This window comes from Ursus maritimus, unplaced genomic scaffold, assembly GCF_017311325.1.
Source record: "Ursus maritimus isolate PB19 unplaced genomic scaffold, ASM1731132v1 scaffold_18, whole genome shotgun sequence".
NCBI classification, from domain to species: Eukaryota; Metazoa; Chordata; class Mammalia; order Carnivora; family Ursidae; genus Ursus; species Ursus maritimus.
Genome location: NW_024424230.1, coordinates 38,967,017 through 38,981,312, shown reverse-complemented (window position 1 = coordinate 38,981,312; position 14,296 = coordinate 38,967,017). Strand labels below are relative to the sequence as shown.

Sequence of the window (14,296 nt, the reverse complement as noted above, 5' to 3'; positions counted from 1 at the left end):
GAACCTTGGGCCATTCTTTCCAGACCCAAGAAGTCTTACCTAACTTACCTTTCAACCCTGCTTCACTGACCACCCTTGAAAAGGTTCTCTTTCCTTTAAAATTCGGTACATGTTGGAATGATCTAGAATGGGTTTTCTTCTCAGATGTTAGAACTGACAGGATTTCCGGGTATTGAAGTGATAGCTTCCCTTTGTTTTACCCTTCTGCTTATTACTTGGTTACTACGAAGGTGGAGATAGGAAAGGAAGATTGCTGTTTCATGGAATGAACTGAAGATAAGGCAGTCTAACTCCAGGGGTGAGGGAGAACACAAAGGGATTAGGTGAGGTGGCTTGGTGCTGTTTGATTTGGCATATTTATAGGAAGAACTTCGATAATTTTACAGACGACTAAAGTGTCAGTAAGGGTTGGCAGGAGCCCTTCTTGTAAAGATATATAGCACATCTGACAAACCTGGCTGCTGATCAGGGTCCATGGGGAACTTTTTAAGTAAACATACCAATCTCCGTTCCAAATTTACAAAAGAATTTCTGGCAGGTGAAGCCTGGAAATCTTTATTTGAAAAAACATACTCAGATTTGAAAGTTCTGTGTGTTTACAAATAGCTGAAAAGAGTGGAACAAGTTTATAAATATATTTCTCTTTTGACCTTTTTTTTTTTTTTTTGAGAGATAGGTTCTATGATTTATGTAAAGAATGGATTCAATTTGGGGTTCTTATTCAGGTATTTTATTATTGTTTGATACCATTTTTCTCACTCTGATACTCAATATTGACTGCACTTTTTACCTTATTCCTATTCTGCAGTCGTCGTGTGAGGTAGAAGTGTGTGACTTCATTATAGTTGTGCCAGTTATGTTTTGCTGTCATGGGAGATGAATGACGGTCTGAAATTGCTTTGGTATTTGATTCAACGAATGCAGATTGTTAAGAGAAATATTCTGAGATGTTCAGTGCACAGCGTATAACTTTTTGGCCTTTAATCTTTAGGTATTCATTATTATAACTTGATGCCTTTCCTGTGTTTGTGCTGGCAGCGGGTGGACAAAAAGGAAGGTAGGAGGTCAGAGTGAGAGGAAGTAGGTGTTTCTGGACAGAATCGTTTCAGTTACCCTTTGGGTCATTGACCTCATAGAACTCATTGTAATCTTCAGCTCTCCTCAAAATTCCATGCAGTTTGCTGTAGTTCACTTCCTTTGCGGGGGACATTTTAAATCAGACTAATTTGACTTGACATCAATGGTATGGAAAAGAGAGTGGACATGATTGTTGAGGACCTTTTTCTAATCATCTCATTGGACTTGGATATGATTAGACTAGATGTGGAATTGAAATGTAGAGTAGATTTTGTTGGTAAGAAGAATGGACACTTACTGCTTCATCACCCTCCTCCATCCCCTCCTTTATTAACCCATCTCCCTCTCTTCCCAAACACACAATTGCTCTAAGGTTCAATGTATTAAGGCTGGGGAGGAGGGAGTTTTATTTGGAAGGGATGGTAATGGTGGAACAGGGTCTTGATTAACTGGAAGGAGTTTGGTGGGGAAATAGAATTATTTAAAATAATCTAGTTTACTATGTCATTTGCTCTTCCTTTTTCACAAAGGACAAACCTGTGCCTTTAAAAATATTTATATTTAGCTACAAAATCAGTTTTTGGTTCATAGATAGTAAGAAACGAGGTGATAAGGGCTTTGGGTCACTATGGATCTGTTAGAAAATGAAAAATTTTCATCACCATTTCAACGACAGCAGAGGATTTGCCCAATGACTATTTTAATGAAAGGAAGAAGTTCATTATCATTAGAATAACTTCATCATAATATAAATTTCTGTATAATCCCATTTATTCCTTCAAACAACAATTGTTGAATGTTTTCTGTGTGTCAGGTACAAAGAATACAAAGTGCTGTTTCCCTGGGGACTGTTAATAGTCTAATGGAGAAGACCTAAGCATGAATGTGATTGATACGGAAGTTACTTAGGAGGAAAATTTTATGTGAGCATTGAGAGCAGCTGTCTAAATCAGCTTATGACTAAAGGGAAGATTTCCTGGATGTAGTAATACTTTAGGTCAAAATTGGTTAATCAGGGTTTGTTGGGGAATACCCTAATTGGGTTTCCAGCATATGCAGACACAAGGAGGGGTTACAGAGGATGACTGTTTGCAGGCTGAAGCCAAAGGATGAGTGTAGTATAGAGTTTAGAGATATTGGCAGGACCTTTCCGTGTAAGCCACTTTGAGCTTTTTCCTGAATGCCTTTTTTCAGAGGAGCAGCATGATCACATTTCAGTTTTAGAAAGTTTACTTTAGTAGCAGGACCCAGCTTGGTGTAGTGGTGAGACTAGTGAAGAGATGATTCATTGCTGTGTTAGAGAGAAATGGTTAGAACCTGAATCAAGGTAATGATAGTGGGAATGGAGAGGAGATTCCTGACATTTTAAGGAGATCCATGTAAGATTTGATGATGCCCAGTAGTTCAGTGTATGTATGTGGATCTGGAATACATGGAACTAAAGCTGTGAGTATGGATGTGGCCACTGAGGGAAGTCTGTAAGTTGGAAGATAGCAGAGGGCCTAGATAGGACAAAGTGCTGAAGAATGCATATTTAAATCTGGAGTGGAGAAAGTGCAGCCTGAGAAGAAATGCACAGGATAGGAGGAAATCCGGCATAGAATGTGACAGTATGGAAACAGAAGAATTTTAAGGAGACAGTAGTCAGCAGTGTTAGTTACCTTAGAGTGATCAGATGTAGTATTTTAAAAAGCAAGTAAAGATGAATTAAGAGTATTAAAGTTGAGGGGTGCCTGGATGGCTCAGTCGGTTAACCATATAACTTCAGCTCAGGTCATGATTCCAGGGTTTTGGGATTGAGTCCCACGTCTGGCTCCCTGCTCAGCAGGGAGCCTGCTTCTCCCTCTCCGTTTGCCCCTCTCCCCTGCTCATGTTTTCTCTCTCTCTCACTCTAGTAAATAAATAAAATCTTAAAAAAAAGAATATTAAAGTTCAGCAGGTATTCAAAGTAAGGTTTCAGAAGAAGGTACAAACTGGCATAGTCGTAAGGTATTTCTTTCAGTGTTTTCATTTTAATCTTCAAAGGCTCTTTGAATCAAACCTCTCCTCTTTCCTGTTTTGAGTGGTTAAGGGAATAACTTTTGTACATGGCTAAAAGTAAGCTCCGTCACAGTGAAAATTACATGTAATAAGTTGATGCCTTGCCAAACTCTTAAAGATGGAATCCTTTCTTTTTTTTTCTAAGAATTTACTTACTTACCTGGGGGGTGGGCAGAGGGAGAGGGACAATCAGGCTCCCCGCTGGGCAGGGAGCTGAAAGTGGGGCTTGATTCCAAGACCCTGGGATTATGACCTCAGTTGAAGGCAGGTGCTTAACCAGCTAAGCCACCCAGGCTCCCCTTAAAGGTGGAATCTGATCTGTTTTGGGGCATCTCTGTAAGGAGGCATCTTTAAAAATGAGCTAATACAAATCAGCTTTCACTTCTTATTAGGCACATACTTGTATGTTTCTCTATTGACCTGCTTTGGGTTGTCCAGTTTCTAAATTTTAAGTTTATATTTCTTTTTCTTTTCTTACTTATTTTTAAAGATTTTATGTATTTTTTTGAGAGAGAGAACACAAATGTGTGCGTGCACTAGGGAGTGTGAGGGTGGGGAGAGGCAGAGGGAGAGGGAGAGGGAGAAGCAGGCTCCCTGCTGAGCAAGGGAGCCCTATGGGGCACTTGATCCCAGGACCCTGGGATAGTGACCTGAGCCGAAGGCAGACGTTTAACCGACTGAGCCACCCAGGCACCCCACATTTCTTATCATTTTAAGAACTTTATTGATACCTTGTTGTTTGAGCAGTCATGCTCTAAATACTTTTAAAATTCTTCTTTCCTACAGACTTGTTATAATTCTTAAAGCCAGACAGATAGCTTCTTGCTGATTTAATAAATGCTGCTCTAGACTGTCTTTTTTCTTAAGGGTTTTAAGACTTTATCCAAATTCTCTTGACAAATATTTATAAAATGACATAATTAGAAAACAATTATGCTATCTACTTACGTAACAGAAGGTTGACTTAGTTTTAAGTCCTAAAGACTAATTTAAAATCTCTGATTTTTTTTTCTCTTAAGGTTGTTGTTTTGGGGAATGATTTTGACTATAGACTAGGAAGATAAAAGGTGCTAGATTTTAAAGTAAGATGTGTGTGTATATTATATGTGTATATATGTATATATATGTATATATAGGCGTGTGTGTATGTATATAAAAAAATACACATGGAATATTACTCAGCCATAAAAAAGGATGAGATCTTGCCATTTGTGACAACATGGATGGGCCTAGAGGTATTAGGCTAAGTGAAATAAGTCAGACAGAGAAAGACAAATACCATATGATTTCACTTACATGTGGAATCTAAAAAACAAAACAAAGGAACTTATAAACAGACATATAAATACAGAGAACAAACTCATGGTTTGCCATTGGGGGATGGCCTATGTAAGTCAAGGGGGGATTAAGAGGTATAACTTCTAGTTACAAAATAAGTCATGGGGATGAAAAGTACGGCATAGGAATATAGTCAATAATGTAATAATATTGTGTGGGGACAGATGGTGACTACATTTATTGTGGTAGGCATTGAGTAATATATCCAATCACTATGTTGTACACCAAAAACTAATATAACATTTTATGTCAACTATTCTTTAGTAGTATAAGAAACCAAAAAACCCATTTTCAAGAATATGAAAAACTTACTTTAACAATTGCAACTTTTTTCTTCCCAAAATTAAAATAGTTTTATTTTTCTATTTATAAAAGTTACTTAGTGCAGAGTGCAAAAAGACGTAAGGTATGAAGGGAAACTCACAGTCATAGCACCCTGATTGAGTTACTTCTAAAAATGTTATAATCCTTACCACAAAATTGGGGTAACTTGCAAAATGCCAATTAGTACTCTAAAAGTATATCTGTATTCCAGTATCTTTGCCAACTTTTCTTTCTTTTTTTTTTTAGCCTTTTTTGCTAGTTTAATAAAGTTTAAAATGGGGGCACTTGGGTGGCTCAGTCAGTGAAGCATTTGCCTTTAGCTCAGGTCATGATCCGAGGGTCCTGGGTTTGAGCCCTTGTGGGGCTCCCTGCTCAGTGGGGAGTCTGCTTTTCCCTCTCCCTCTGCCCCTTCCTCCCGCTCCTGGAAGCGCACGCTCTCTCTCTCTCTCTTTCCCCCCCAAATAAATTTAAAAATCTTAAAAAAAAAGAAAGTTCAAAATGGTATCTATTTTTTAAAAAGATTTTATTGAGAGAGAGGGAGAGGGCATGCACAAGCTGTGGGGTGGGGCAGAGGGAGAGGGAGAAGTAGACTCCCCACTGAGCAGGAAGCCTGATGGGGGACTCTATCCCAGGACCCCGAGATCATGACCTGAGCCGAAGGCAGACACTTAACCGAATGAGCTATCCAGGTGCCCCTCAAAATGGTGTCTAGAAGTCACTTCATTTATTTTATTTTATTTTATTTTATTTTATTTTATTTTATTTTATTTTTTTGGCATTCTTTTTTTTTTTTTTAAGATTTTATTTATTTATTTGACAGAGAGCCAGCCAGCGAGAGAGGGAACACAAACAGGGGGAGTGGGAGAGGAAGAAGCAGGCTCCCAGTGGAGGAGCCTGATGCGGGGCTCTATCCCAGAACGCCGGGATCATGCCCTGAGCTGAAGGCAGACACTTAACGACTGAGCCACCCAGGCGCCCCTAGAAGTCGCTTTAAAATCTGTTTTTTTAGTTGCTAGCAAGGCAGTGTGCATTTTTGCATATTAAATTTTTATAATTTTACTATTCACAGAATGCTCTGAGTATATTGTGATCATTTCTATGGCTATATTTTAATGATTATCTATTGTATATTTATTACTTAAACGTTACATTGTATTTTCTATTTAGCACTTATTTCTATATACACTCAGATTTGAGATGGTTTTCTATTTAGTGCTTTGCTTTTGTGTATTATTACATCTTATTCAGATTTGAGATACTTGATTCTCTTTATCTAAGGTTATGATGATACTCAATTTTATTTGTTGAATCTCTTAAAAATTTTTTCCAACTTTTGGACCCACTTGGAATCCCCTGAGATATATCTTGTGTGTGCCTTTAAATCTTAAGTTGCCATTCTTATTCATTTCATTTCAGTATTTCTTGAAGGGCATTCTTTTTCCGTGTTTTAAAAACCTTTTCAGTGTATTTGAATTCTTTTTAAAATTTTTGTTTATTAAGTTTTTATTTAAATTCCAGTTAGGTAACAAACAGTGTAATTGTAGTTTCAGGTGTACACTGTAGTTGATTCAACACTTCCATACAACATCCGGTGCTCATCACAGCAAGTGCACTCCTTTTTTTTTTTTTTAAGATTTTATTTATTTATTTGACAGAGAGAGAGCCAGCCAGAGAGGGAACACAAGCAGGGGAAGTGGGAGAGGAAGAAGCAGGCTCCCAGCGGAGGAGCCTGATGCTGGGCTCGATCCCAAACCACTGGGATTACACGCCCTGAGCCAAAGGCAGACGCTTAAGGACTGCACCACCCAGGCGCTCCAACAAGTGCAGTCCTTAATCCTCATCACCTATTTAACCCATCCCCCCACTAATCTCCCCTTTAGTAACCATCAGTTCTCTATAGTTAAGAATCTGTTTCTTGGTTTCCCCTCTCTTTTTTCCCCTATGCTCATTTGTTTCTTAAATTACACATATGAGTGAAATTATATGGTATTTGTCTTTAGTATATTTGAATTCTTAAAATAATCTGATTCTTTGGAGATTCTTCCCTTTCTTTGTTTTTTTCTGTTTTTAATATTACTTATTAAATTTTTGGGGGGGATATAGTGTATACACAAAAACCTGACACAAATACCTGCATGCGCATAATGCTGTAAGCCCCATCGGGATAGGGATTTTGTCACTTCTGTTACCTATTGGAAGCCTAGTGTCTGTTGTGTAGTAAGTACTTAATACATTTTTATAAGTCTGGTAGGATAGATTTATTATTTTTGCTCTTTTTTATATTATTTTTAAGTTAAGTTTATTTGAGATCATTGTAGATTCACGTATAGTTGTAAGAAATAATACAGAAATCCTATGTACTGTGACCCAGTTTCTCCCAATGGTACCATCTTATGAATATAACTAGGATATCTGCACCAATGGAGTAAAGATGTGGAACATTTCCATCATCTCAAAGATCCTTCATAAAGCCCTTTTGTGGCCACGCCCACTTTTCCTCTCCATCACCCTGCCCCTCCTTAGCCTTTGGCAAGCAGTAACATTATTGTGTTTGCTATTTCTATAATTTTGTCATTTCAAGAATCTTATATATTGAACAACTCTGTAAATATTAGTAAAAACAATTTAATTGTACACTTCAAATGGGTGAATTATATGGTATGTGAATTATATCTCAATAGGGCTATTACCAAAAAAAGAATGTTATGTGCTGTAATGTTATGTAAGTGTAACCAAACACTATGTAACCTTTTGGGATTTCTCTTTTCACTCAGCATAATTCTCTGGAGATTCAGGTTGTTGTGTGTATCAGTTGTTCCTTTATTGCTGAGTATACGTGTATGCTTGGTATGGATGTGCCACCTTTTTATTAACCATTCGCCCACTAAAGGAAATCTGGAATAGCCAGTTTCTGACCCTTACAAATAAAGCTGCTGTAAGAATTCAGGTACAGGGTTTTGTGCGAAAGTAAGCCTTTGTTTCTCTGGGGTAAATGCTGAAGAATGCAATTATTGGGTCATGTGGTAGTTGCATGTTTTTTGTTTGTTTGTTTGTTTTTTTTGTTTTTTTTTTTTTAAAGATTTTATTTATTTATTTGACAGAGATAGAGACAGTCAGCGAGAGAGGGAACACAAGCAGGGGGAGTGGGAGAGGAAGAAGCAGGCTCATAGCAGAGGAGCCTGATGTGGGGCTCGATCCCATAACTCCGGGATCACACCCTGAGCCGAAGGCAGACGCTTAACCGCTGTGCCACCCAGGCGCCCCTGTTTGTTTGTTTTTAAAGAAAATGCCAAACTGTTTTCCGCAGTGTCTGTACCATTTTACATTCCCACTAGCAACGTATGAGTGATCCAGTTTCTGTACGTCCTCAACAGCATTTCGTGTTGTATTTTAAAATTTTAGCCATTTCAGTAGGTATGTAGTGATAGCTCGTGATTTTAATTTGCATTTCCCTAAAGGCTAATGACGTTGACCATCTTGTGTGCTTATTTATCATCTGTAGAGTCTCAGTGAAAAATGTTGTCTCTTCATGTCGTTTGCCTGTGGTTTAATTAGATTGCCTTTTTATTATTTTTTTTAAGATTTTATTTATTTGTCTGCCAGAGAGAGAGAGAGAGAGAGAGTGTGCTCGTGTACAAGCAGGGGGAGCAGCAGCAGGCAGAGGGAGAAGCAGACTCCTCACTGGAGCCTGACGTGGGACTCGATCCCAGGACGCTGGGATCGTGACCTGAGCCGAAGGCAGATGCTTAACCAACTTAGCCACCCAGGCGTCCCATAGATTGCCTTTTTTTTTAAAAAAAGTTTTATTTATTTGAATAGAGACCAAGTGAGAGTGAGTGGGCGGAGGGGCAAAGGGAGAGGGAGAGAGAGAATCTCTAGCAGACTTACGGCTGAGCTGGAGCCCATCGTGTGGGGGTTGATATAGGAACCTGAGATCACGACCTGAGCCAAAATCAAGAGTAGGAAGCTCAATCGACTGAGCCACCGAGACACCCCTAGGTTCTTTGCTATTTCTCTGTTGAGCTTTGAGACTTCTTTATATATTCTAGATACTATACCTTTGTTAGATAAGTGATTTACAAATGTTTCCTTCCAGTCTATAGTTTGTCTTTTTATCTTTGTAGTAGTCTTTTGCTTAGTAAATGTTCTTAATTTTTATGAAGTCCACCTTATCAAATTTTTCTATTTAGAATGTGCTTTTAACATTAAATCTAACTCTGTGTAGCTCTGTATTGTGAATATTTTCTCCTGTTTTTTTCCTAAAAGTTTTGTAGTTTCATGTTTAACTCTGTGTATTAGTTTTCTAGGCCTGCTGTAACAAATTACCACAACCTTGGTGGCTTATAATAACAAATTTCTTTTCTTTTCTCTTCTTTTTTTTTTTTTAAAGATATTATTTATTTATTTGCCAGAGGGGAGAGAGGGAGAGTACAAGCAGGGGGATCCTCGGGCAGAGGGAGAAGCAGGTTCCCCGCTGAGTGAGGAGGCTGATGTGGGACTCAATCCCAGGACCCTGGGATCATGACCTGAGCCGAAGGCAGACCTTAACTGACTGAGCCACCCAGGCGTCTCCAGAAATTTATTTTCTCATAGTTCTGGAGGGTAGAAGTCTGAAACTAATTTCATTGGGCGCAAATCAAGGTGTGGCAAAGGCCTCCTGAGGCCCTGGCGGTCACACCATGCTAATCTCTCCTTTCATCTGAACATGGCCTTCTCCCGTGTGTCTGTGTCTCTCTTGCAGAGACACTTGTAATGGCATTTAGGACCCATCTGGATAAGCCCAGCTAATTTCCCCATCCCCAAATCCTTAGTTTTAATCAGAGCTGTTGTAAAATAAGGTTCTATTGTTCTGAGCATTGGAAATGGAATGTATCTTTGTATGGCAGTTTCCCAGTTTACTACAGTCTGACCTGTTTCAAGTTAATTTTTGTATAAGGTGGCAGACTTAGATTAAGATTCATTTTTGTGCCTATGGATGTCTAGCGGCTCTGGCATCATTTATTGAAGTCTGTCTTTTCCTCCATTAAATCACTTATTGCGCCTTTATTAATCGTTTTTGCTTTAAAACAGTTTAAAAAATTTTTAAGTAAATTCTATGCCATACATGAGGCTTGAACTCACAACCTGAGATCGAGTCATGTGCTCTACCGATTGATCCAGCAGGAACCCCAATCATTTTTGCTTTTTAAGATATATTCTTGCCAGTCTTTAGGATGTTTCAGTATCTATTTAATAAAGCCTTATTTTGCCTTTATTACTTTATTATGTGTATTTCCACTAGAAATTTTTGTTTCTTCATTTATGTCTACATTTTGAATAAAGTCCTAAGCTAATTTTAAACCTCATTACTTTTTTTTAGTTTTTTATATGAATATTTTTCATTTTTTGAAACTGTCAATAATCTTTAGTAATGTAATTATTATTTGGAGAGTTTGTATTTTACAGCTGTTACATGTTGTAATTTTGGGGGCTAATTGAGTATTTTCTAACGAAACAGTTTTGTCTTCTAAACTGATTTTTATTTCTTGCTTTTCTATATTTTATGCCTTTAAGTCTTGTTTTTATAGCCATTGCCAATATTTTTGAAAGTCGTAAATAGAAATTACTGTATTTGTTTCTACTTTTTAGTAAAAATTCATTCAACTTTAAGCATGTTTTGTACTTTATAAAAATAGAATCATATAGTTGTACTCTTTTACATCTGGCTTTGTATTCATCCATTTTCATTCTCATTACAGTATCTTATAGTTTTCATTTTATGAATATGCTAGAACTTATTCATTCTTCTGTTGATGGACATTTATTTGTATAATTTTCAGCTTTTGGCTATTACCAGCAGTGTGGCTGTGAACTTCTTAGAAATTTCTTCTGATCATATATGCAGTTATTTTGGGTATAAACTTTGGAATAGAATTACTGGGTTATAGTGGATACTGTCAGTTTTCCAAATGGTTGTATCAGTTTGCATTCTCATAGATCAAATGGGAGTTTAGGTTGGCCACATCCTCCTCAACACTTCGTATTTTCCACCTTTTTCATTTTAGTCATTCTGGTTGGTATGTGGTGTTACCACATTTTTACTATTTTAGTTAATCAGCAAGTGGGCTTTGAAATTTTGCTTTATGTTATCTCCTCCCTCTAAACACAGCATTCACTTGGGCATCTTAGTTGTTCAAGATCCTTTACTACTCTATGTTTATGCTTTATTTATAATTAATTGTTAAATTAGCCAACATAATTGACTAATTTACCTTCTAATAGTGTTCTACTTCATTTCTTTCACTCAAGTATCATTTTTATGCATGATTATCTCTTTGTGATGAATTTTGCTGGTATGAACTTTGTTGACAGTTTTCGATTTTTTATTTAAAGAGGAAAGTTTAGCTTAATAGTTTGGTGACAGTTTTACTTTCATCTTTTTATTATTTCTCTTTGGTAGCTTATTAGACTTGGTTTCTCTAATACTACTTAGCTTTTCTCCTTTTTCTTTGGCTCTTCCTCTCTGAATACTCCTTTAAATGTTTATGTTTCTCTAGATTGTTTCTTTAGTGCTCTTTGCACTTCAACTGCTCTCCATATTTTTCTCCCTAATTTCCAGATCCGTATTTCCAGTTGTTTACTGGATATCATGCATTAAGATTTTTGTAGGTACTTTGAACTTGCACCCATCTTTCGTTTGTCAAACCAACTCTTCCAGTATTTCTTAACTTGATTAATCCAGTTGCCTTGTACTCAGTCTTCTAGGTTAGAAGTGATTATCTTTCTTATCATCCCACAAGTAATTGTCATAACATTCTGTTGATTTTGTTAACATAGAGTTCCCTTTATACACAGTCAAACTGAGAACTGTGTCTGTGAAATAGAGATCCTCTGTTTCTCCTACCCCTGCCTTAGTGCAGACCTTTTCATGGTCTAAACTATTGCTCCAGTTGGTCTTGCTCTTTGGTTTTTTTCTGACTCATCCTTCTTTTTTTTCCCCCTCTTTTACAGTCCCTTTGATTACAGAATGCAAACACTGACTAAAAGAATTTAAGTTAAAAATTTATTATGCAAAATTTACAAAATATATAGACAATTAAATTTCAGTTTTTAATAATTGAACTTACAAATGATGGTTTTGTAACTTTGTAGTTTTTATACTTTCCGAAATTATTAAAGCTCAAGTGGCACTCAGACTTTTGGGATGCCCTCTCTTTAAGGATTTTGATAAGTACTAACAAATTGTTACTCAGAAATGTAGAGTACTCATTTCTTTATATCTTTTCTAACACTGGTTATTATTTTTAAAACTAGTTTTTAGTTTGACAGCTGAAAGATGATATCTCAGCCGTTTTTACTTTGCATTTTCTTGATGAATTTTTTTTTACTATGATTATTTATAATATTTTAATTTGTGGTCTTGGTAATCATATCAAATGCTGTGTTAGTGGTATTAGCTACTATTTATGGAGCACTTTGTAACTGTCAAATACTGTGATAAGCATTTTACTGTATTATCTATTTTAATCCCTTGAACAATTGTTTCAGCTATAGGTATTTTATGGATGAGGAGACTGATTGTAGTGGGGAAAAGTGGCTTGTTCAATGCTACATAGTTAGGAAACTCATTTTTCTATGATCTATTATTACACTATTTGCTCTCAATTTTTGTTAGAGGAGGAAGATTGAATATTTGCATTTAGAGGAGATTGGATTAAATTTATATGTACTCTGGACCCCAGATGCAGATGGCTATGATTTATCTAGTTTTTTTTTTTTAAAGCAAAATAATCAAGTTTGGTATTTGTTTGGGTTAGGAGGGAAGAAATAAAGGTTTTAGTGAGTTTGGTTCTAATTAGAATGTTTAGAGATAAGTTTAGAGCTGGAAGCGTCCTTAAATATTTCTCTCTTTTTTTCTTGTTGTTGTTTATTTATTTATTTTTATAATATTTTTTTATTATATTATGTTAGTCACCATACAGTACAAATATTTCTCAAATTCTGTTCCATTGCACACTGTTGTGGGAAATTTTCATATTTCCTGACAACATAAGTTTGGGTAATACTTAACGTTTTTCTTAGCAGAAAAACTTTAACTTTGTTTATCCTAGAATTTCCCAAATCGATTTGTGCACTGTATGGTGGTAGACCTATTCATATCTTGTAGAATATCTCAAAGTACATCAGTTTGAGACAAAAGCTGATGTGGTCTCTTTCATTTTATAAGGGGAGGAAATGGAGATCCAGTGTCACTCAATGTGTTGCCTAAGATCTACTAAATGACACAGGATAAGCCAGTCATTCCTTTGTACCATGCTTCCTCTGACAATGTTATGTAGCGTTAATACTTACTTTTCATACATTAAAAAGTTTAAAGCGTGATTGAGTGTAGTTTCTTTAATATTCCCATTTAGTCCAGTTATTAGCCTTAGACTCTGAGAAATACATGTATAGTATTTAAGATTCTGCAATTTATGTGCATATGAATAGCCTGACTCATTTAGCATGAATATATATCTATAACCACTTGAGTGTGTTTAATCATAGAAATGAAAAGAGTCTTTTTTCTGTAGTTAACATGTCACAAATGTTTGGTTTAGTTTCTGTAGAAAATGTTTCCTGACTGCAATGAGAGAAAGCGGAATACATTGTCCCCTCTGTCGTGGAAATGTGACTAGAAGAGAGAGAGCATGTCCTGAACGGGCCTTAGACCTTGAAAATATCATGAGGAAGTTTTCTGGTAGCTGCAGATGCTGTGCAAAACAGGTAGAGTAAATGTGGCGTAGCTCTTCTTTGAAAATGAAGGTTCTACTCTACTTTGAAAATCAAGTTTCTGTTTGAATTTTCTTGGTAGGTTCTGGTTTGAAGAGAAAGAAGTTACTTAAATTGGGTAAAAAGGCCAAAAAACCTGATTGTCGATCTTGATAGATCATAAACTTATTGAGAACAGAGAATGAAAGATACAGTCTGTGAATTTGTCATAATTTTTAGCATGGCATTTTTCTCAAAGTAGTTGCTCATTGATTACCTACTAATGAACTAAATGAACAAACTGGCATTTAACTCATTTAAACCCCATTCTGGTACAAATTGTGATGGTAGCAACATCATTATTGCGATTTTATACATAGAAATGGGCCAAATGGATATGTAGTCAGGGAACTCTCTAGCTGCCCACTTTATGTGTGTATTTATGTGTTTAAGAAATCACAGACTATTTTGCAGAAAACTAATTAATTTTTAAGGAGTAGGTGAGAAAATCAGATGTTGGCAAATAACTGGCATTAATTCTCCAGTCTGAATTTTATTCTATTCATTTGAAGAGGGTAGTGAGGGGTGGTTAGGCTTTGAGTATATCCATGTGTTTATGGATTTATTGCAGCCACTTTTTCAAACAGCTAATAAAGTCAGTGAGCAAAACCAGTTGCTATTTCATGCATTCACGCAAGTCAGATCTGCTTTTCCATCTCTTTGAGGGAGGTGTTAACTGACAGGGCAATGAAGTGAAGCCGGAAAATACACTTGAGAGATTCAGGCT

General features: G+C 36.5%; 1 protein-coding gene across 3 annotated transcripts in view; it reads left to right on the top strand.

The window, feature by feature from the left end:
- RNF138 (ring finger protein 138) overlaps positions 1-14,296 on the top strand; it is a 34,826-nt gene that overhangs the window by 1,196 nt on the left and 19,334 nt on the right. For 2 of the 3 annotated variants that reach the window (XM_040632614.1, XM_040632615.1), the window contains one exon: positions 13,359-13,524. The exons of the other annotated variant lie outside the window; for it this stretch is intronic. In XM_040632614.1, coding sequence (XP_040488548.1) covers positions 13,359-13,524 — 166 coding nt within the window. The remainder of the gene's footprint in view (positions 1-13,358; positions 13,525-14,296) is intronic. 3 annotated transcript variants of the gene reach the window in all.